At 41.9% G+C, this 24,047-nt stretch overlaps 1 protein-coding gene across 4 annotated transcripts in view; it reads right to left on the bottom strand.

The window, feature by feature from the left end:
- Positions 1-24,047, bottom strand: part of NFX1 (nuclear transcription factor, X-box binding 1) — a 97,817-nt gene that overhangs the window by 52,753 nt on the left and 21,017 nt on the right. For all 4 annotated transcript variants that reach the window (XR_008439989.1, XM_053994411.1, XM_053994627.1 and 1 more), the window contains 2 exons: positions 12,840-12,917; positions 10,578-10,683 (listed from right to left, as the gene is read on the bottom strand). Coding sequence is in view for 3 of the 4 variants with exons in the window: in XM_053994411.1 (XP_053850386.1) it covers positions 10,578-10,683; positions 12,840-12,917 (184 nt within the window). In the remaining variant the exon portion in view is untranslated. The remainder of the gene's footprint in view (positions 1-10,577; positions 10,684-12,839; positions 12,918-24,047) is intronic.

Below are 24,047 nucleotides of genomic sequence, written 5' to 3'. Positions count from 1 at the left end.
CCTGTGATCTCACAGACATCAAAGATTCCTGTATGGGAAAAAGAAGTGTCCAAAACATAATGATTGTCCAAAACTGATGAAAGTGCATTCCTCTCCAGTTCACTATCATAAGTTAGAGAGTGTCAAGAACATCCATTATCTTGAGATCTGCATGCCTATTGTTGCCTTACCTCCAGGACTGGGTAATGTCATCATGGTTTTATTCATGTGAAACATAAAGGTGAATGATAACATTTTTAAATATGCTACAACTGGTCACAAATTTGGACTCAATTTCACAGCTTTTATGCAGATCAGACATTTAGAGACTAAGAATTTGTAGCGCCCCAATGTCACAGTATTGTCACTACTGTCATGTATGTATGTGATAATTTGTACAAATTAAAATATTCTTATAAAAGTTTCTAAGGAAAACTAAAATATAAAATGCACAAGCCAGCGATGGGGATTGCAACACTGGGTTGAAGCCACCTGGACAAAAGAGGGAGGGCTGCATTTGCAAGCTAATAGACATGGCCAGCCCGGTGATGGATCATCCATCAAGGTGGTCCGAGGAACGCCCGGACTGCCCAGTGAGGAACACGCAATAAGTACCTGAGATCGAGATAAGCAGAACCATCAGGAAGATACATCTGAATACCAAACTCTGGCAACACGATCACGGGTGATCATCACTCTCTGGATGGGTTTTGTTCCACTTGCCACAGTGAAAGAACTCCACGTGAATGGATACAGCCCAGAAAAGAAGAAAGGGACTTTTGCCCCAGGCAAGAAAAAATGTATAAAAATTGCTCGGACAGGACAGTTGGAGTGGAGCATAGGAGAGACCCTCTGCCAGAGTGGTTGAACCTGTGTCTCACCCAGTGCCGATCCCGGGCTCGGCACTGTCCTCATTTGTGGCTGGCTCAGATAGAATTTGATCCTTATAATAAAATTTTTTTTTCCCTTTTTTAATTTGGCTGAGTCAATTTTTACCTATAACAATCTTGGTGAGCCCAACGTGATCTGATTTGGGCCATCCAAGGGCTCCCTGTCCTCGGTCCGGGAGGCGCCCCACTGATTTCAGCCGCTGGACGGGATCAGGAAACCTGCAGAACCAATCAGACCCCAAACTAAAAGCCAAAGGAAAAGCCACAATCAGAAAGGGATAAAAACGGGCCTAGAGCTCTCAGGAACTCGGAGCAGAATCTCTGAGGCCGCAGTTAGTTTTCTCACTTGTAAAAATCTACGTGCAAGAAGAATCCGTGCGGGAAAAAGAACCGTAAGTATCGCGTGGTTGGGTGAGGGGTGATTGAGCATGTGTGTCAGACGTGACGTCGTCACGGAGCGAGTGCGGACCCCACGATCGCAGTTTCACTATCACACGAGGGAAGTGGTCGGTCCCAGGGGAAGCATACGGAATCGGGTAAACTCATTTGACACATAAAGCCTGCAACTCGGGGAGTTCAGGGGTTCGATCATGGGCGGACCGGGGAGGGAGGGTATGTTCTCAGGTGTTTGAGAACTGGTAAACCTCTCCGATCCAGGACTTTGGAAGTCCGGGGAAAAGGTAAGAGAGCTCACCACCAGTCGCAGGTCCACAGAACAGTTCGCTGTGTGACTGATAGGCTGGTAACATTCAATTGGGACAGGGTAGGACCACGGTATCAACCAGGACTGATTTAAGGATTTCGGTTAAGGAATTAAGATAAGCAAGTTCGTTTAAAGTATGGGACAGAAAAGAATAAAATCCAAGGAAAATGCCAGGGAAAACCTGGAAAGGGGCGGCGGGACTGTTTGCCAGAAATCCCAAGGAGAAGCCCGTTGGGGTGGATGTTGGAGCATTGGGAGGACTGCCCTGAGAGACGGAGGAAATCTAAAGAGAAGATGATTCATTACTCTGTAGAGGTATGGGGAAACATGGAAATTGGGAAATATCACATTGGCCCACATTTGGTACATTCGATGCAAGGATGTGTCAGGCATTATATGATAGTGTATATGAAGAAAGAGGGCCAGGTGGGGGAGGAGTTGGACTATGCCAGATTGTGGGAATATGCTGGTGCTTGGCTATTCCCGGTCCAAACTCAGGGCAGTAAAACAAACCCGGGTGAGATCTGGGAGCCCTTGGACAACCTTCCACCCCCATACCTAAACCAGGTCCAGGCCCCAGTGCCTGCACCAGCGGGACATCACGTGGCGTGACAGTGCTGGGATGGCGCAGTATCTCTGAGTGGAGGCGGGCAAGGATGGTCGGCCCTCGTGGCCGAGGCCGGGATGGCTGAGCGGTGGCAGAGCCAGGGTTTTCCCTCGTCCTCCAGCAACGGCGCAGGTGGCTGCTGGTCCGCGGCTTGGCCGCGGTGCACGGGGGCCAGCACTGCTGCCGACAGCAGGTTGGAAAGAAAGGGGCGGCGCGGCTCAGAGGGAGAGGCAGGGCCCACCCGATCTTTCCTAGTCGGGGTTTCTTTTCGGATCACGGCGGTACTGTGGAGGTGCGGGCAGCGGCAGGGAGGCTGCGGCACATGTTCCCATTACTTGCAGTTGCACAGTGAACGCAGGCTGCAAGGGAGCGCAGCGGCCCCTGGCTGGCGCTGCCTGGGTAAAAGCGAGTCAGTGCTAGTAGGCAGTGTGGGAGGGTGGAGCGGCCCCCAGCCCCACTGTCAGAGGAGACCATGTAGACATTGGTAAGGGGGGTGAGCCATGGTTTGTGTTTTTGCTGTAGATGGGCCAACGCCGCAGACATGGCGTGTGAGTGACAGGCAGAGAAACAGGAAGGATCAAAGTGAGACAGCTTCTACTGTGGGGCAGCACCGATCTCCAACGCTGTAAGTAGCTCTGAATGGCAGAACTTTCTTAGTAATTGTTTGCTGCATATTAACTTCTGGAGGTGCCCCATGTGACCAAAGTGTTGTCATGGGGGGGTGGGGGAACCAGGAGGAGAGTAATTGAGCAGGCCTGATGTGTGAATAAAGGTGTTAATGTGACTGTTAAGATAATGTAGACAGAGGACCCAACAGGGTGAGGAAATGGAATTATGCATTTTAGAATTTTAGAGCATGCTGATTCAGTTGTGAACAGAGTAAATCTTACACAAGGAACAAGTGAAGTTCTAATTGCTATGGAGTCAGGTGTATATGGGTTCACCAGGGAATATGAGGCCTTGTTTTGGGTGTTTCTCTGTTGTGACTAGGTGTGTAACACAGCACTCGGAAATTGTGAAGGAATGCTTGTTGAAAGGTATGAGGGGAGCATCGAGGCCTGCAGAAAGTGACAGACCATCTTTTGAGTTTACATCTGTCATGCAAGAGCAGAACCTTTCTAGCTGCTAAAGTGGAATTGCATATGGTTTGGTGTGAGAGTGCCGGTGGAAAACCCCCCAGGAAGTAACAACTGTAAGGTGTAATTGGTTTCAGTGGCTGAATTGTTGAAGAGAGCAGGGATCAGGCGGTCGTGCCAGGGACAGAGGAAGTTAATGCGTTGTTAGACAGGGCTTAGCAATCATGGTAGGGGCAGAAGCCAGCTAGACTCAGTAGGCCACAGTTAGCCTGGGGGTATCCAAGCTAAAGACAGCTATTGCAAACTTGGTAGAAACTGACTTTAGAGATGAACTAAGGGTGTGCGCATCGCTACAGTAAATTAGGAGGCTGAAAAATAGTATGCTGTAAACAGAATGTTAGTGGATGTAAGATGGGCAAGTACAACCCTATCTAATAGAGATAGTAGAGTACCCCTTGGGGCTCACCTTAAGTGGAGGAAGTCCCTGCTGCCCCAGCCAACATGGTAAGTAAAGCTTATAAAGATCAAGGTATTTCCCAGGCACAGTATACAGAATGAAGAAATACCTATTGTTAAAAAGTTACAACAAATAACTCAGATTTTGGGAATAAAATGGGAGGGTCCTTTCTAGGCACTGGAACTGCAAACCGGACCCGGAGACAAGATTAGATCCATACCAACAGAACCAAGGAGCCGAAAGAGAACTTCAGGAGTGGACAACAACATCAGGACCGAGTGATACAGAAACTATTAGTCAGGGAAGGGGTGGGGATAAATTGAGAGGACCCAAATGATCCCAGAAATGAACACAGAATTACACCCAACTGGGAAGTGAAGCCAAGCTTATATCAGTGGTTTCAAATACCACTTGGACAGACTCTGAAACTCTCCTTGAGGAGGAATATTGCCACTGCAAACAGCGGGGTCCGGGCTATTTCAGACAAAAAACCCAGGTATTCTGCTTTGGCTTGTGATCTATACAAAAGAGAGGATGAATTACAACCTCAATCAGTGCCCTATAAAATACCCTGTTTAGTCCACCCAAATACTGGGCACGCCAGTTGGGTTAAATGTAGATGTTTAAATTGTGAGAAGAATTGGTATTGTAGCTCACACAAATGGCGCTCTCATTGTAGGAGATGCCGAGCGCTACATAGATCACTTACCCAGGCAGAACTTGAGGCAACTGAAATAATAACTGTGTTTTGTGGGTGGGAATTACTATTACCAGAAGGATGGGAAATACCTGAGGACAAATGGGAAGCCACAGTTAAAGAATGTAAAAACCAATTTGCCTGGAAATTAACTAAGAGAAAGTAACAGAGTTCACAAAAGGTGAACAACACAATTAAAAATAATATCATTAATACGGGAATGAGCCAAGGGGGCCACACCCCTGCATAATGTCAAGATGTAACTACTATCCATTTGTATATTTGTACCCCTTAAGTGTGAATGTTGTGAGAGAGGTCTGAATGGTACACAACTGGAGGGGTATTTGGCCCAGTAGATTGTATGATAAGCACCTGTCAGCCGAAGCACATTAGACTAAGCATATTTTGGATTTCGTTACAAAACTGGGGATTACAGAATGCTGTTCCCAGGGATGGGAAAATTGATTTGTTTACCAAACTCAAACCATTGAGTTCCAGAGATTAAATAAAGTACCCTGCAGTAATGGGACCTTCAAGCTGTCCAGGTGGGAAAACCTTAAAAGGCGAGGTGCAGCTCGGGACAGAGATGGGACCCTAAAAGGATTCTGCTGCTGCCGTGAAGATTATAATTTTCCCCAGCCGCTGGCTGCAACCCAGTGGGCGTGGGCAGAGGCAGAGAGATATATCTGTGGGTTACCCTAATGAGTCTGAACTCAGCTGCCTGCCTGACAATGAGCCTGAGTCCGAAAAATCCGCCCAAGATTAAGGGGCAGGACACCAGCCAAGGGACCCACAGTGACAAAACTATATTTTGAGATGTGAATTGGCCAGAGACAAAACATGCAACCCCAGGAGACGAAATCCAAGGGCAAGCAGTCTAAAGTGTCTGCACTTTACAGGGAGGGCGTGGTACCCATTTTTGTAACCAGACTGTATGGGTTGGGGGAAAAATGGAATCCTTGTTTGTAGCTCATTTCCAAGCAAATCCCCTGTGCTATGACAACAACCAGTTAGGAATGTGTGTGTGTTGCAGTGTGCAGCTACGCAAACGGATCAAAAAGGCTTTGTGAATTTGAGATGGGAGTTTCTGTTTCCTAAACCTAAAGCTGGAGTTTCTATTCTGTATTTTTACGTGTATTCATCCTTCCCCCTGGAGTTATTCCCATTGGATTTTACCTATAATGTATTCACACTGGGCATCGTTCTATTGGTTTCACCTTATCTCTTATTTTCCCCTATAAAACCTGTGTCTGGACCCCTGATCATTGTCACTTGTATGTGCAGCGTTCGAGCAAATACAACCTACTTTGGACTGCACAACAAGTGTCCAGTCTCTTGAGTCTCTTTATCCCGGTCTTGATCGCGCTCTCTAAACAGCTCTGTCTGTATCAAACGAACCCACAAAGGTGTGTGTTCCCTCTCTCTGGCTGCTCCCGGAAGCGCCTGGCCAGTGCCCCGGGAAAGAGTAGCCGGGCGAAAACAAGGAAGTCAGAGAGAGAAAAGAACAAAGCAACATGTGTGATGGGGGGGAAAAACCTACTGGGTGGGAAATATCCTAAAGCATGAAAACAGAATACCTCTAAAAAATAAGCCAATTATCCTGGACCTTTTAGAGAATCAGGATGACAGGGTTTGTTTACAGTATGACAAAATATTCTGCGTCACAAAGGACAAAGAGGGAATGGACCCAGAAAATAAGATGAAACAGGTAATGCAAGAGGTAAAAAGACAGAAGGCTGAGATGAGAAAAAGAGGAGGGAACAGGAAAGGTTGAGAACTCTAAGTGAGCAATATAACCAATTGGAAAAACAATACACAAAATGGGGATTACCTACTTCAGATCAGAATCTATTTGTGGATCTGATGCAGGAAATTGCCACTGAACTAGGGTTGTCAAATTGCTGGATCTGTGGGGGGGCTAAAATCCGCTGAGAAATAGCCTTGGAAGGGCGAGGGTTTGACTCCTGAACAACTACTGTCATTTCATGCTCAGTGGCAGGGGTCATATTCCTACCCTGTCTCATCCCGTTTTATAAGGCTCAGTGGTACACTGAGTGGTACAGGGGATGCAAATAGCAGCCTTACCCACAGATCCAGAATCCACTCTAGGAAAAACAAACCAGGTATCAAAACTGATGACACTGAGAGAGGAAAACATACACTGTAGGGCAGTAGATGCTTTAGCCAGGTTGGAAGAACAGATAAAAGGGGAAGGAGAGAGCTACAAACTATATCCATAAATTCCAAGGGAAGATTGGGATAATGAACCTCAAAGTAACTAGAAATTTGAAAAATGAAAATATTAACGTAAAGCATCAGTAAATGAAGTTGTATGGAAGGTGTAGAAAGCATGAATTAAATTGTTCATATAGAAGGGGAGGGATTGTCATGTATGTATGTGATAATTTGTGCAAATTAAAATATTCTTATAAAAGTTTCTAAGGAAAACTAAAATATAAAATGCACAAGCCAGCGATGGGGATTGCAACACTGGGTCGAAGCCACCTGGACAAAAGAGGGAGGGCTGCATTTGCAAGCTAATAGACGTGGCCAGCCCGGTGATGGATCATCCATCAAGGTGGTCCGAGGAACGCCCGGACTGCCCAGTGAGGAACACGCAATAAGTACCTGAGATTGAGATAAGCAGAACCATCAGGAAGATACATCTGAATACCAAACTCTGGGAACGTGATCATCACTCTCTGGATGGGTTTTGTTCCACTTGTCACAGTGAAAGAACTCCACATGAATGGGTACAGCCCAGAAAAGAAGAAAGGGACTTTTGCCCCAGGCAAGAAAAAATGTATAAAAATTGCTCGGACAGGACGGTTGGGGTGGAGCATAGGAGAGACCCTCTGCCAGAGTGGTTGAACCTGTGTCTCACCCAGTGCCGATCCCGGGCTCGGCACTGTCCTCTTTTGTGGCTGGATAAAAATTTTTTTTTTTTCTTTTTTTATCGGCTGAGTCCATTTTTACCTATAACACTACTCTTCAGAAGACTTGCCAGAAGAGAATGCCAAAGACTGAACCTCTGCTGTAGACTAGGACAGGAAAGAAGAGAAGAACATATGCTTCCAAGCCCTACAGCAAAGTTTGTCAGGCAACAAATTTCAGTCAGGGAGTTCTCAAAATGGTTAAGAAGTCTGCTTATTTCTGACTGGGCAAAAGATATGTCCATGAACATATGCCTCTCCTGAGATGGAGGCCTGCAGCTCGTCTCCAAGAGAATCAGTGTTCTGTTCAGGGCATCAGCTACCTCAAGTGTTAGTCTGAAAGTTGAAAGTAAATTAAGAAAACAGCCATGACACTTAAATGAAACAAAATGTAAATCTGCATGCATAAATACGTAATGCATAAATATAAATTAAATCTAATATCAAAAAGAAATCCAATTAACATTTTCATGTATGGGAAACAAGTATTAAAGAATTATTCTGACATTCAACAAAATGTTGAAATATATTTGAAACAGAACACATTAAATACAAAGTTCAGAGTTAAGTTCTACTAAAGTTCCAAGCTTTAGCAAATCTTGGAAAAAGACAACAATCTATTTGTTGGAATGACTGAAGTTTCTGACCAAGAGCAGGAACAACTGCTTCTATCAAAAATTTCCAAAACCAGAAATATGAACAGATGTTAAGGACCAACTTCCATGGAAATTGAAGCTAGATACAATAGGAACAACATATAATCTGTGTTTCTGACAAGCAGGCATATTTATACATTGAAAAAAATAATATAATGGTGTTAATCTTATCAATGCAACTACACTACTAAAAAAAATCTAATGTAAAAAATCCAAAATTGAAAACAGAGATGCCCTCCTGTAGTGGTTAGGATTTGTTAATTTAAGATTTTCCTAATTTTAAAATTTTCCAACCAATGTGTTGATGAGTGTGGTGGGCTTCAGTGCTGGCTAATTACCAGTGCACTCATTTCCTGCTGTTAGACAGGATTAGGAGAAAGGTAAAGTAGGTTCAAATCCTTTAAAAGGGTATAAAGAAAATTTTATTTAAAGTAACTAAAAGAAAAAACGTAGTAAGAATCAGAACAAACCTTTCAGAACACTTCTTCTTCCACAACCTTTTCTTTCCCACTGATAATGTAAAGAAACAAAACTTAAAATTTCTAGTTAGTTTGCTACCTCTAAAATAGTCTTTCTTTAGTTCATTTAGGGAGAGAAGTCCCTCTTGTTAAGGTTATAGAAGCTTCTTCACAAGAGGAAAAAAACAGTTCGTCACGAATAACAAGTGCCCAGAGAACCCTGCTATCGTTAAGTCCTTCCCATTTCCACAAGCCTTCCCACAGCTTGTCAATGGGCCATGTTGACTTATGGGGTATTGTTTTAAAGATGAGTTGTTCAAAGGTAGAAGTTCTCATTATTTATCTCTAAAATAATCTTCATCCCTGGGAACAGAGATCTTCTCTTCTCCTGGCGGCACAGGTTTACTCTTCTGTCTTTCGCTGTTCAAACTTCTCATGGCATTACAGCTACTTTAACATCTGTTTATTTTGGCATGGACGTTTTTACTCAATATCTGTAATTTGAACACTTTAATCTCCCCACAGTTTCCTGTGTTATAAGAAAAAAGAGGTTCTTTTCCATAGCTTACAAGAAGATTTCAGCCTCTAAGATCAAGGCATCTGGGACTTAACTTCTTCCTCACTGACCATGATGTTTTCATGTTGTTCTTTTACACGCTTGCATCTTGTTCCATTCTCTCACTCGAGGGAGGATTAAAGCATTGAAAGGGTTAACATCCCACCTGGAGCCCGCTCGGACTGGGTGCTACAGTGCGGTGCAGGAGCTGTAATTAAGGAAGCAGCTCGGAATGAATCAGCCAGGCTAGAACTCAGCAGGAGCAGCACCGCGGGGGTGGGGGGTGGCTTCTCTTTCCCCCTGCCCAGGCTAGAACTCAGCAGGAGCAGCACCGCGGGGGTGGGGGGTGGCTTCTCTTTCCCCCTGCCCGCTGGCTGCGGGCAGCTTCCACGGGAGTAAAATCCCGGCACCAGCCCGGGGCTGCTCCTGGGGCCCGGCGGGCTCAGCTGGGCTGGGTGGTGGGGGGAGGGGGTAGTAGGCAGTCAGATGTTAGCAAGGCAGGCTCCATCCAGCCCTGCAGTACCCCCTCTCCCTGCCCGGGCCGCCTGCCCTGCCTCGAGCAGGCGCCCGGGTAATTGGGGCTCAACCCTGTGGCAGGGCCGACCGGCCCGGCCTCGTGGCAGGGGCCGCCCAGCCGTGTTACCTCCCACCTAACCGGAAGGGAAACAAAAAGTTCCCGGGTTTCTTTCGTCTTTAACATGTGTCTTTCACAGAAGCTTGTCCAGCTTTTCATTGGCTCAACAGACTGTCAGTTACACAAAAAGCTTTAGCCTCACTTCCCTAATTTTCCTCGCATTCCAAACCACGACACCTCCTTTGCCTCTCTTCACTGAATTATACTAATAAAATGTTAGCAAAACCAATCTGAGTTACAAATACTGATTAAAATTTCCATGAGAGATTCTGGTTAAACTATCTGATGGTCTCAGCAAATTAAAAAAAAAGTACAAATGACCTTTTATCCTCAACAATTTGCAAGCCAAATTAAAAAAAAAAAAGAAACAAAGGAAAGAAGTGGTCTTCCAGTTTAAACAAGTAACATTGATCTCAAATTAAGATATTCAAACCCTTTTATATGAATAACAGCACCTGAAAAATCTGGTGGACCACTGCACATGTTCAGTTACTTTCAGACACTATTATTTCTTTTCTTCAATGAAAATTCTTGAAACCAAGTCAGATAGCTGCTTCAGTTCCTAAAACATGATAGAAATGCTGCTACAACTATAGTAGACATCCTGTTCATGCTCTCATATGAACTCACTTTAGACATACCAACACAAAAAGCTTTCAGGCTTTTCATTTCTTTCAGGCTTCAGCTGAACTATAAACCTCTACTTGCAGGTTCTAAATCTCTAAGCATATCCTCGAGTCAAAAAATTAGCCAATACAATCTTCAGAAATTTTCTCTAATTTTTTCAGTGTTCATATAATAAACATTTTTATATATATATATATATTTATATATGCATAAATTTATATATGTGCTTATATATATGTTTATATGTGTGTATATAATATATGTTTTATATATGTTTATATTTATAGAACAAACATTTACTTACATGTTGCAAAGATGCGGACAGTCCAAACACTGCCTCTTCTTTCCACAAAGTTCCCCACAGCTATGTGGAATTTCATTTCTATTCCATTCAGGATTGTGCACTTTACCTAAACCATGTCAAAGACAAAAAGGTATTTATTGCTTTGAATACCAGACTGCATTTGTGAAAAATAGCATACCAAGAGAAAAAGTGGTACTTTAAATACTGGCAAGTAGTCTTCTTTGACAAAAAAATTACACAAATGTTTATGTTATCCTGTACTGATACATACTCAGCTTCTTTAAAAGAATATACCATTGGAATAGCAAGTTCCAGAATATCCTTTCCTTCTGTACTCCCAATCAGCAGACATGCAGGTAGCTGATACATTAAATGAAACTGATAAAATACATGAAAACTAAAAGCCCTGTGCAGTTGGTCAGGCTGCATTAAATGAGTGGGCAAATTATAAAAGTCACTTCTATAAAAAGAAGCAGACTCTACATTAATCAAAATATAACAGGTTGATGAATTTTGATGAATGAAGTCTCTACATTAATCAAAATATAAAAGGTTGATGAATTTTGATGAATGAAGTCTTAAACAAGAAGTCTTAAACAAGCTTCAAGTATTCTGTATTTCAGATAAGCACTAAACCATATTTTCATTAATCTGAGATATTATCATCAAATCTTATAGATCTAAGTGCATGACATGGTCATCAGGGTTAAGGTTAATTGCCATCATTAACACTCTCTTGGCTTTCTGCAAGAGAGGAATTAAATTAACAGTGAATCAACTGAGCCAATGTTGCAAATTTGAGTTGTGATAATCAAAAGCAGCAAAAAAATATTTTTGATGACACAGTTACATAATTTTAATTTTTAAAATATACCTCTGTATATTCTACAGTATTAAGTTAGAAAAATATGAATAAACATTACAGATAGCATTTATTTACCTGAGTTTCAATTAAACTAATTGAATACCCAGGGAAGTCCCAAAAATCTGAAGCTTCAGAAGAAAAATAAGATAGGAATTTCCTCATGGGTGAAAGCATGGGAAAAAAAAATCACACTCAACTACACTCAGCACATGGTTAGTACTTTGCATCAAATACAAGGTAGTTTTGCATGACTGATGATGTCCAAGTTATATATCATTAATGTAAAATTATCTACAGAAGATTGAACTCTTATGTTACTACATGGTGCTCTGCGAGTAATACTTTTGCAGACAATTTAAGGTTCTTACTGTAGATCTCCTAAACCATGAAACATCTTTAGGCTAAGGAGAAGTTCTTCCCTATTTAACAGAAAGATGTCCTGTCTTTTTAAAAAGTCTAATTTTCATTTGGTTTAATTTTCATTCATGGTCAGTTGATTCTGACTGCATTATTATCTCTAATAACTGAATTATTATCCCTATGTTCATAAGATTTCACACATTGTTGTACAAAAACTCTGCCTTAACTGCATTTCACTGTTTCTATCTGATTCACTAGCACATTTAGATAAAAAGGTAAAATTCTCTTATTTTAGCAAATCTTGCCTATTTAGAGCAAGTTTACTGACACAGTTTCTATCTCAACTTCAGAACACTGTGTTTTCTAGAAAGTGAGGTGAAAGTTTCCAGTGACTCTGATTTAAGGAAAAGAAAGCTATGTGAAAACAATACAAATCACAGATCACAGAAGTATAGATTCCAAACAAAACTTATTCGCATCTATGCAATTAAGTAACATAATAAATTTCTCCTTTTGGTTTTATATTTATGGCTTGGTGAGTGCTGTACTCATGCCATTTACCTTTTTTATTAAACACATATCTATGCAGAGGTCTGAAAAGCCTGACTATCATATGTCCCTGAACAACATAAATCACAAAATTGCTAAATCAGTGTAAAGGTTTAGGTAGTTGTATCCTTGAGTTGTGTATTATTTTGGTCTTGTCACAAAGACATAAATATGCAGGTTATTCCATTCCTTCTACAGAAGAAAAGCTCACAAGATACCAGCCAAAATCTATCATTACTCCATAAAAACCACTATTTCTACACAATGGTATGAAAATAGTTACCACTTGGGACTTAGTATTTTCTTTTCATTTTTCAAGCGGCATATGTATGATTCTCTGTGCAGCCACCTTCCAGTGTCAATAAATTTTTTTTAAATTGAGTTTTAAGCATGTAAGCAAATGAGCACCAATACTGAAATTCATATTAAGAAAAAGGACTCAAAATGACACAACTGTTTTTCTTTGCAAAAGCAAGTGAGAAACTCACCACAGAAACAAGTGTAAGTTTTAGGAACTTGCACAGAAACATTCTGACAAGCAGGACATCTCCAACCGCTATTGCCATCTGTAGGTAAAAAAAAAAGATAAAAAGGAGTTGAAGTAAGTAAAAGACCTATCTGCAAGCCTAAAATACGTTCTTCTACTTTGTTTCTTAACACAGTTGCAAATAAATTATTTTTCCACTTACTCAGAAGCAATGAGAAAACACATTAATAAGAATATATTTTATACAGTATTGACATCAACATAGACATAGTATTTCAACAGGCTACAACTTTTTATTGAAGCAAAGCCAGATTTTAAACTCCGAATTTTTCTATTATCATATGCCCTGTTATAAGATATACAGCTAGAATATAGACAGTCTTCACCATATATAAAGCAGTGATGAAAAAAAGGTGTTATGAGAAGGAAATTTGTGAGGAATACATAATTACCTCACACAAATCACTACCTGTACTTTCTTTTTCACTATCCTCTTATGAGTTTATGTGTTTTGTAGAAGACAAATTTAGTGTTGCCGCACATTCAGATAAAATCAGTGTTACAGAAACCAGAATAATCTAATTTATTTGTTTACATTATTCTTCAAGTTGTTATTTTAATAAGTAGTAGTTATCTTGCTTCTGTGTTTCAGGAGGGCACTTTAGCAGTAGAGGAAGAAGAGTAAAGTGGAAGAAAAGCAACATTAATGAAGACTTTTCCCCAATTCAGTACATATCACGCCATTAAGAATGTGAGTCTGAGAGTGCTACCGAACACAAGAGGTTACAGACAAGAGAGATATGTTTTTATATCTATATATAGATATTAAAAAGAAAAAAACTGATTAACACTTTCTGTCTCTCTTAATCAATTCAGTGCTGGTAAATTAATCAACCTGTGATTTTAGAACTTTTCACTATTAAGAAATCTGACCAAGATTCATGAGAACTTCATTTTATGAAAGCAGAAGGGATTGTAAACAGGAAACTCTGCTGACAAGACAACTGCAGTGCACACGAGAGGCATACCTTGGTTCACCTTCAACTGGGTTGAACAACTTATGTTACCCATTATAATGTACAATGGAAATTATTTTCACAAATTGAAATTATTCAAATTACAGACTGCCTTGAGAGTCTAGAAATGCAAACCTAATGCATGCCTGTTCTTTCCAATATTTCATGCCTATTCACATCCCTCTTTATCCCGGCTCATATTACTGTGCCACCAAGATTGCAGCAGAGATCTGTACGATGATAGGCTGAGCAGCTCTACAACAGTGGCACAATGCATATACTCTCACATTCATGGTCAAGACCAATCTGCATTTCCTGACCAAGACTTTTTTTCTTTTGACTGCTAGAAACTGAAGGAACTCAGGAGAAGCAACTCAGAGAGAAGTGTAAGGAGGACGGTAAAAACAGTAGACAACTAAAAGGCATATCTTCTGACAAAACTGTAAGCACCTTATGTGGCTCCTCCTAAAGCCAGCATACTAAATACTACAGGATTCCCTATGACATTACAGTATAGTACAGTACGTTATACTTAATTATGGCATTAACAATTTCTTTCATTCTTATTCTATGTTATGTTTTCAAAAGCTGTGAAGGTAAGTCTACCCTAAAGCTTCCAGAGGCTAGCAGAAAACCTCTCCTATGAAAAACTTCCCTGGAGCTGGATGCCTAGTCCTCTACAAGCAACAGTTTCTCTAGAGTATAGTGAAGGGCCCCAAAAAATAGGAACCTACTAAAAACAGCCTTGCAAGATATATTTCCTTCTTCATTGTCATTGATTATCTTTGGTCAAAGCACATTAATGTATGTTCACCCACAAGGGACATGCATGGTTGCCTTCCTCCAAAATCAGGAGTAATTAGTTTTGTTCCAGGATTCAGGTGCAATTACAGCAGTATAGAATGATGGTAGGAAGACCCCTGACATACAAATTTGTAAGAAGTGGTCCTGTAAGCACTACTTACAAATCCTGATTACTAAAGAAAGTGTGAATGAGGATGATCCTACAGAAAGAACACTCCACTTTTCATGAATCTTCTCAAGAACAGAAGTGAAGTAGGCAGAACTCCATCCAAAGACACCGAAAGGACAGTCGTCTAAGCAGAATCAAGACACTTAATTCCCTTTTACTAGAGATTGTTTTAGTAATTGCTATCCTCTCCTTTCTGGGATAAAAAAATTCCTTACTTGAAACTATTCACCAACATTTTTGATAACTTCTATTCTGATCACTGAAACTCAGAAGTTTAGAAGAGCTGTGTTAGAGGCCAGCACTGGACTGGTACAGATCTGGTACACCTGGAAGTGGAGCCCAAGGGCAGAACAGAAAGAGACAGCTGTAATACCTCAAAATTCTCCAATCCATACAGTCAAAATGAAGATATCAGTAAAACTATCTTCTCTACAAAGAAGGGATAAAATTACTTAAATGTTTGTTCTATCAATTTAACGGCACAAGTTAAATAACACTTAAACATAAGTTTTTTAAATAAGTAGAAGGAGGAAAGGGGCAAGCGACAACAATTTCCCCTTAATAAACAAAGATCTTGTGTGCAGTGCAGGTCTTTTTGTCAGATTGACCTTAGCTATGCGATACCTTAAGGTCACATTCCTTCAAGACGTAATTTAAAATGTTAGTAAAGTATTTGTTGCCTTACAGGAAAGAATCTTTCCACTTGGCAAAGTGATGCCCAGCAGAACTCCTCCTCCTGACCAAGATATCTCTAAGATACAATAAAAATCCATTCTCTAGTTCTGAGTGCTGCTGACAGTCTACAATGTAGAAATAAAGATGGGAAAAATGTGTGTTAATGTCTTCACAAATGACTCAATCTGGAAGAATGGGTGTGGGGGTCATTACAAACCTAATAATATAAGAAATGGGTATTAACATCTTCACAAATTACTTGATCTGAAAGGACCAATCAGGTTCTGGAAGAATAGGTGTGGAGATCATTACAGACATCAAGACACCCAAGTTTGTTGCAGAGCCAAGCACAGCCGGAATTTCTGAACTTTGGGGAAAAATGCACAGGCTTAATTAGTAGACTTATGGAAATTAGCTTCTCCACCTAGGATGAGCTGACAGCTAGTTTTAATGGTCATACAATGTGTGATGGGGGCAGTATACACATCCAAGGGGGAATATTTAGTAGGCAGTTTGGGAAGAAGTCTGTGCCTTCCTAGCACCTCAATCCAATGGGGAAAGGAAGAGGGCAACATGCAGCTGCGAGTTTAGGATAAAAGGAGGCTGCATCATACAAAAACTCAAGAGACCCCATGGGGATATGGCGTAATGGACACTCTCCCTTTATTTGAATAAAAGTTGCAGGACTCCTCTATCTCCTTTATGGACACTGGCTTTTCACAGCGTGATTTTCCACACAGAGAGTCAAGTGAAGCACCCACTGGCTCACTGCAGCTGTCCACGTGAAGGGGCTTTGGCCGCCCTTCACAGGTGTTGAGAGTACAACTGCTATAGGGTCTTGTGAATAGCAGGACTGGGAAGGTTCCTTAACACACCACAGAGCAAGCAGACCAAGAAGAGAGCAATGCCTTGACTCCCCACAGATAATTAGGAGGCTCTTTCACTTGCCTTGGCCAAACCAGCTGTCATTTTTCAGGTGACTGTCAAGACAATAGAAGGCAAAGAAGTTTCTGAGAGAAGACGACATCAATATAGCCTGAGAAGAGAGATACTATAGAGTGTGAGAAGACTTTTATTACAACAACCTAGTTCTAGAACTGGTTTCTGGAACCTAGAAATCTAGACCTATGACAATTGATTGCTTCTTCCCACTCAAGTACGTAGAGCCGTAAGAACGTTTTATCACACTGACATGGTAATCCAGAATACTTCCTTTTCATTTTCAACTGCACCCACCTTTACATTGATGCCAATCTGACAGCCTGCTGTGGATCTCAAAATTCAGACAATAACACCTGCATTACATCAGTGAGTTTGGAATGAGCAAAATATACATACAATGTGTTAATAAGCACAAATTATAAAAGAGAGCTGTACACTCCTTCTGGTTTTCACTTCCAATAAGTGTTCTGTTGCATAGTGTCCCAACATTTAATTAGCGTTGGTGTCCCAGGACGCCTATCCTGGTAATGCCTTGTTTTCATTAATGCCAAAGCTTCCCCTGCCTGAGCATTGTGTCTTGGCCCTGAAAGGAATAGCCGATTTGTCTTTACTAACAAGCTGTAGGTCTGCTGGTAGATAAAACTAGCACTGAGAGATGAACAATGGGAAGGATTCAACTGATTGATAGATGGAAAAAGATATTTGCTTTCACAAATAAGCTTTAAGTTTGCTGATAAATGAAATTAGACATTGAAAGATGAAAGAAACAATGGGGGAAAACCCTAAATTCTGTAAGAAGTAAAAATTAAAAGGGAGGGTTATACATTAGAGGGAAATCTTCGGTATCAGGTGTACTGGAAAGTCTGTACCCGTCAATTACCTCAGCCAATGGGGAAAGAGAGAAGGGAAATGCAGCCGGGAAATTAGGATAAAATAGGAGGCTGACTCCTCCAAAAATCTGAGAGACCCCCAGGGGAATGCTCCATGGCCTCTCCCTTTATTCAAATAAAGTAAAAGGATTCCTCTGTCTCCTTTTTGGACATAAACCTCTGATGTTTGTGGATTAATTTTCCTGACAAGCTGGGGGCTCAGTCCGGGATTTTTCCACCGTCCGGGGCAGTGGGCAGTGCGCGGAGCTGAAGGTGCACCTCACCCAGTTTGGGTGATCAGCTCCTCTTGGTGGCAGCCGGCTCCAGGCAATTGATTGGGTTCCCGAGACTGTTCAAGAGGCAGATGAGTGGCGGACCAAGGGGGTCCATGAAGAGTCCATAGGGAAAGAACACTGAAAAATCTGACTGGTGAGTAATATGGGATCTTCAGGGAATAAACCTGGGATGGCACCCATGGAGGGTAGCACAGGAGAAACAGGCACCCCTGGAGGGTAGCACAGTTAAACCTGGGAAGGCACACATGGAGGGTTGCAAGGGTAAAGCTGGGAAGGGGCCCCGGCAAAAGGGATGACGATCCCATAATACCCCGGAGAGTCCCTTGGGGAGAATGCTGAGGTCTTGGAACAGATGATACATTCACCCAGAGGTAACTATGGAGATCATGGTAAAATATTGTTATTTTGTGTGGCCAGAGTATAAGTTGCCAAAGAGGCTTATATGGCCACCTTCTGGAACACATAGAATTTGTTTGTGGAGGTATTTAGAGGAGAATTGGAAAGGATGGATTGAAAAGGAATGTGGATTGATATAGATTAGGCAAGCAATAGAAGAAATCTATGTGTTAAGAAAAAAGGGAGGAAGAGGAAAATGGTGAGGATTGGGATGCAGGTCCCCTGTATCCTCAACTCCCAGAGCAAGGGGATCAGGAAAATGCGTCTCCTATGGCCCCACCTGAGAATAATGATGGTGTGGGGGGAAGGGAGCAGCATATAGTGTCTCTCCCTAGAACTAGAAGAGGACTCAATTTAGGACATCAAAAGCCCCCTGGATCCAAGAGACAGGGGTACACCAGATGCCACTCCACCAAGTTCCTTTGGGGGGTCAAGGGGGAGGGTTTGGGTTTGTAATTGTACCACTTACTACTGTTATGTGTATATGGGATAATTCGTGCAGATAAAAATTGTCATATATATTTTATATATGCATTGATAAGAAATACCCTTATAAAAGATTTTTAAGCGCACAAGTCAGTGTCGGGGATTGCCTCACAGTGTTGAAACCACCTGGACAAGAGGAAGGAGAACTTCATTTACAAAACTAATGAATGTGGCCAGCCAAGAGATGGGTCATTCCTCAAGGTGATCCAAGGAAACGCCTGGACGATGAATATGTGATAAATATCTAAGATAGAGATAGCCGGAGCCATCTCTGGGAACACAATCATGGATGTTCATTACTTCCCAGACATGGTTTTGTTCAGTTCCTCAAAGAGAAAGAACTCCAGATGAATATGTGAAGTCCTGAAAGGAAGAAAAAGGACCCTGCCTCGGGCAGGAAAAATAGTATAAAAACAGCTCAGTCAGGACAGTCGGTGTGTAACATAGGGGACCCTATGCTGTAGCAGTCAGACCTGTGTCTCACTCAGCGCCGATACCCGGGCTCGGCACTGACCCTTTTTGATTGGATTGTGGCTTTCCTTTTTTTCCTCCAAATTTATACTGTGATCATTTAATACATTTTCCCTAATTAAGAAATTGGAGCTTTCATTTATAACACTACCCAGGATATAAGAGGGTTGAAAAAAGGAATTACCCCCATATTTGGATGATCCCATAGGGGTGGGGGAAGAGATAAGAGGAATATTTGGGAAATGCAGATGTGAAAAATGCATATTTTATGATTGGCTTTTCGCAAATATTACAATGAATATTATATGTGTAATGTTAGAAAGTTATGCTGTATTAATTCTCTTAAGTAGTGTGTTAAATGTATTTTTAGGTTATAACACAATGTTAAAATAGAAACTATACTATGTAAGATACTTTTTAACTAGTTCAATAAAGAGATGAGATAATCAAGAAATTCTTTGCACAGAGATGGCAGTGACGGGGCCCATAAAGAGTTACTGCCTTCTTATCGAAAAGACAAACATTCTTCCACCTTCTCTCTGTCTTTATGGAACCACCAGGGTTAAGGAGAAGAAATTGACAAAAACCAGAAAAGCTCTTAATTTGCAAGGAATTTATGCATCATGTATGAGATGTATGAATAGCAACAGGCTATTGCTTTTAAGGCTATTCCTTTGTTCACAAGGCATGCTTATCAGGGCTTAAGTGCCCAAGAGCATCCCGGACATCCGTAATTCTTTGCTTTTTATTGTCTTGTAATTGTCCTAACTCTAAATTTTTATTACTCTAATTGTGTTATATGTAACAGGTATAATTCGCACCATTTCTAGCATGATATATATAATATTAAATAGTTGTTAGAATGTACCCTTTTGCATTAGAAGCCCCCCCCCTTCTCAGGCAACACCAGGTGTATGTTGAAACCCGATTCACAAGCAAAAGGTTGTGGCTCCCCAGGAGATGGGCCTTATCTGAAGCGATATAGAGACACCCAGGCACTGATAATCACGTGAACGACCCAAGATGGACATCAGGGACATTCCCCGGGCTGATACATGTGAATACCGTGTTCCCATAAATTTCATCAAGGGTTTTGTTATGAACAGTTTCCAGGTGTTCCCCAGAGACGTGGGCAGGGCCTTCCTAGTTCCCATGGCAACACTAAAAGAAAACTACTAACTCTAGCTAAGTACCGATATTGAAATGCTAATTAGCTAATTGCTCTGTTTGTTTTCTCTAAACTACCTGGGGACAACCGGCCCCCCACCCCTCCACGCTGCCACTCTGAGACTAACATGCTAATAGAAACCCCTTAGGATCATGGGAGTATTTTTAGAAGGAAAAAAAGAATATAAATCAAAAACTGAACACAGTAGAGGAGTCTAGGCAAATGCCCTAGCTGAGGAAGAGGGAAACACATCCCCTGACTGACTTTTAACTGTCGCCATCACCTAAGAAGGAACAGACTATATTAGGCTCTGAGAAGCAGGGCGATAGAGAGACAGAGAGCCCTGGTGCTGCCACCACGGAAGGAGCGGGGACAGCTGTTGTTCTGGACTTCAGCAACAGACTCTGCACGCCACGCCTCCTCATCCTCGGGCCACCGGTGTGCCACAAGGAAAGGAGAAAGGACAGCTGCTGCTCGGGACTCCAGTGACCGACTCTGCACGCCTCCTTCCTTTCGGCTGCCTGGGAAAGCTAGGAACACGGGGGTGAGCTCTGCGTCGAGCCCCCTGCCCAGCTGATCTTTTTAATAAAGAGCTGAACATTAATAAAGGCATTAGCCCTGTTCATTTCAGGTTTCAACAACTCCAGACTTTGAATTGTTCTACCTTGTTGAGGAGAAGGAAATCTCATCAACTTATGGGACTCTGAATAAAACAAAGGACTGAATGCCGAAATCCTGGCTTCAAGGCAAAATTTTCCCTATAAAAATCGCTTGTACCAGGATGGTGGTGTGGGAGCATAGAGGGAAACCTCTGCTGAGGCTGACCTCTGTGTCTCGCACCCAGCGCCAATCCCGGGCTCGGCACTGTCCTTTTTCCTTGTGGCTGGCTAAGTTAGATCTCTATTGCTAAAATAAATTCTTTTTATTTTTTAAATTTGGCTGGATCATTTTTCATTTATAACAATTGTATTACTATTTTTATAAAGATATTATTATTAAACTTTTAAAATTTTAAAAACCAAGTGATTGGTGTTTTTCACAGCAGACTATACATGGAAGGACTGGGATTTTCTTTTGGGGATTTTGTTTGGGCAAGCTTTGCAGAAAATATTAGGAGAGTTTACTCCACCTTCAGAAGTTAGGTTGTGGCAGTATGTGGATGATTTGCTTTTGTCAGGGGAACATGAAAAGGTGGTTGAGGAGGCTACTGTAAAGCTGCTTAACCTTTTTCTTTCTTGCTAAAAAAGGACTTAGAGTGTCCGAAAAGAAGGTACAGTTGGTGGAAAAAAAAAAAGTCAAATATTTGGGACACATTCTGACTGGGGGGTTGATCCAGAAAGAATACAAGGGATTTTGCAAGTACCATTACCCCAGACAAGGAAAGGAGTTGCAGCAGGTTTTGGGGTTGGTGGGGTGCTGCAGAGGATGGATTGAGGATTCTTCTGTTGTGGCCAGACCTTTGTGTGACTTTTTAACCGAGGATAGTCTTGGTGTCATGGTGTGGACACCAGAAGGAGAGCAAAGCTTTGAAGAATTGGAGGATGGGTTGGTTGATGCCCCAGTCTTGGCTTTTCCAGACTCGGAGGGGGAATTTGAACTGTATGTGGATGTTAAACAGGAACATGCTAAAGGAACTTTGGTGCAAGAGCATGGGGGAGCACAGAGGCCTGTTGCTTTTTTTCTAAGCTGTTAGAGCTGGTGGCCGGAGGCTGGCCCCATTGTCTGCTGAACTATTCAGCCACAGCTCTGGTGGTGGCTGAGGGCTGACAAGGGGAGGGTGTCTGGTTGTTGAAGTTTCACATCAGATTAAAGCTTTGTTACCTGAGAGAGCCTCTAAGTGGATGACCAATGCTCAGTTGTGAATCTTGTTTGATGGAACAGGAGGATTTAGATTTTGGAATTGGGAAGGGATTTAACCCAGCCTCATGATTAGGCGGCCCTGGGGAGGGGGGCCAAGAGGAGACCCAAGGCTGTGTTCAGGTGGTTGGCCTCCAGACTCTGTCTGGGGAGGATCTGTGGGATGCTCCCTGGCCTGAGGGAGAAAATGTGTTTATTGATGGGTCTTCAAGGGTGATAGAAGGGAAACTATTTACAGAAGATCCTCCCTTTGTTTCCAGTGACTGCCCCGCTGCCAGAGAAACTGTCTTTTCCACCAGAGGAACTTGAAATAATTAAAAAGAGTGGGGCAGAGGAAAGAGGAGATAATTGGGTTACAAGGGATGGTAAGTAGTGGATACCAAAAGCTCTAGCCTTACAATTGTTAAAACAACTTCATGAAGGGAGTCACTGGGGCTCCCGAAGACAGGCAGAAGCCTTCCTCAAAATGTATGCTGCTGTGGGTCTTTTTACTCTGGCAAAGTGAGCTATTGATGGTTGTTTGATTTGTGTTAAAACCAATAACAGAATTACAGAGAAACTTGCCAGGGGAGGGAGGCCTTTGGCTGTACGTTCCTTCCAGAGATGCCAGATGGATTTGACTGAAATGCCCCGAGTGGCAAGATTTAAATATCTTCTGGTAATAGTATGTCAGTTAACAGGGTGGCCAGAAGCATTTCCAGCGGTTTCAGCAACTAGAGGATCAGTTATTAAAGTACTTTTGGAACAAATAATTCCAAGATATGGGACTGTGGAAGCAATAGACTCAGATAGGGAAACGCATTTTACAGGAAAAATTCTTCAAGGCGTTATGACTGCCTTAGGGATACAATGGAATCTCCATACCCCCTGACACCCCCAGAGTTCCAACCAGGTTGAAAGGATGAATGGAGAAATAAAGAAACACCTTCTGAAGCTGGTGATAGAAACTAAGATGCTGGGGGCACGGCTCTTGCCACTGGCTTGGGCAAGAAAAAGGGCCAGACCCAGGGGAGATTGAGAAATTAATTTTGAAGAATTAAGAATTTTAGGAAAGTTCAGATGATAGTTAAATTAGATGTTGCTGAGTTAGCAGAATAAGTTAGCAGAATGAGTTAGAGATAAATTGGCTTTGTTCATAGCTAACAGTAGCCGGATCTGAGATAAGATATCCAGGATCTAGTAACTCATCGCTTATCAACTTTATGTTTGGGTAGCTGTGCTTATCATGAAAAACAGAATGTGATAAACAGATTTCAGGGACACAAAACAGTTGCAGACTTCTCATACTTGAGAAATCCATTGAACACAGGAAAACTACAAGGATTCATTTGTCACGTATGCATTGAAAAGGTAGAAAGGTCAGAACGAGGAAGACTTATTTTACTTCCTCATTTGGGAGACCCCTCCCCAAAATGGACCCCTGACTCATTTCAGGGAACAAAACTATGCATGCTTAATAGCCTTTTTGCCAATTAGCATACGAAGTGGAGCAGAGGAAGTGACAGGGATATGAATATGCATTCATATTTTGAGTATCCAAGACTTCTGTAAATAAAAGGGCTTTGTAATACCTGTGATTTTTGCAGTGCACATTAGGGAGCTATCTCATGTGCTGCCCAGCCGTTGTAATACACATACACTTTCTAACTTTAAACTGTTAGAGAGTTTTTGTCCGACTCAGTTGGATATTGATATTAGATTGTTATAGGTAAAAATTGACCCAGCCGAATTAAAAAAGAAAAAATAATTTTTATTATAAAGATCAAATTCTATCTGAGCCAGCCACAAAGAAAAGGACAGTGCCGAGCCCGGGATCGGCACTGGGTGAGACACAGGTTCAACCACTCTAGCAGAGGGTCTCTCCTATGCTTCACACCACCCGTTCTGCACAAACAATTCTTATACAGCTTATTTTGCTTGAGGCCGGGATTTCCGTGATCAGCCTTTTCTTCCCATTCAAAGTGCCACATATTCATAAAGTCCCTTTTCTCTGCGCTGGGTTGAACAATCTGAGGTCCGGGAAGCGATGTACATCGATGATGGAGTTATGGGAACCCAAC

This window comes from Vidua macroura, chromosome 1, assembly GCF_024509145.1.
Source record: "Vidua macroura isolate BioBank_ID:100142 chromosome 1, ASM2450914v1, whole genome shotgun sequence".
In the NCBI taxonomy this organism is placed as follows: Eukaryota; Metazoa; Chordata; class Aves; order Passeriformes; family Viduidae; genus Vidua; species Vidua macroura.
The sequence above is the reverse complement of the archived record's forward strand: the minus strand, read 5'-3'. Positions and strand labels throughout refer to the sequence as shown.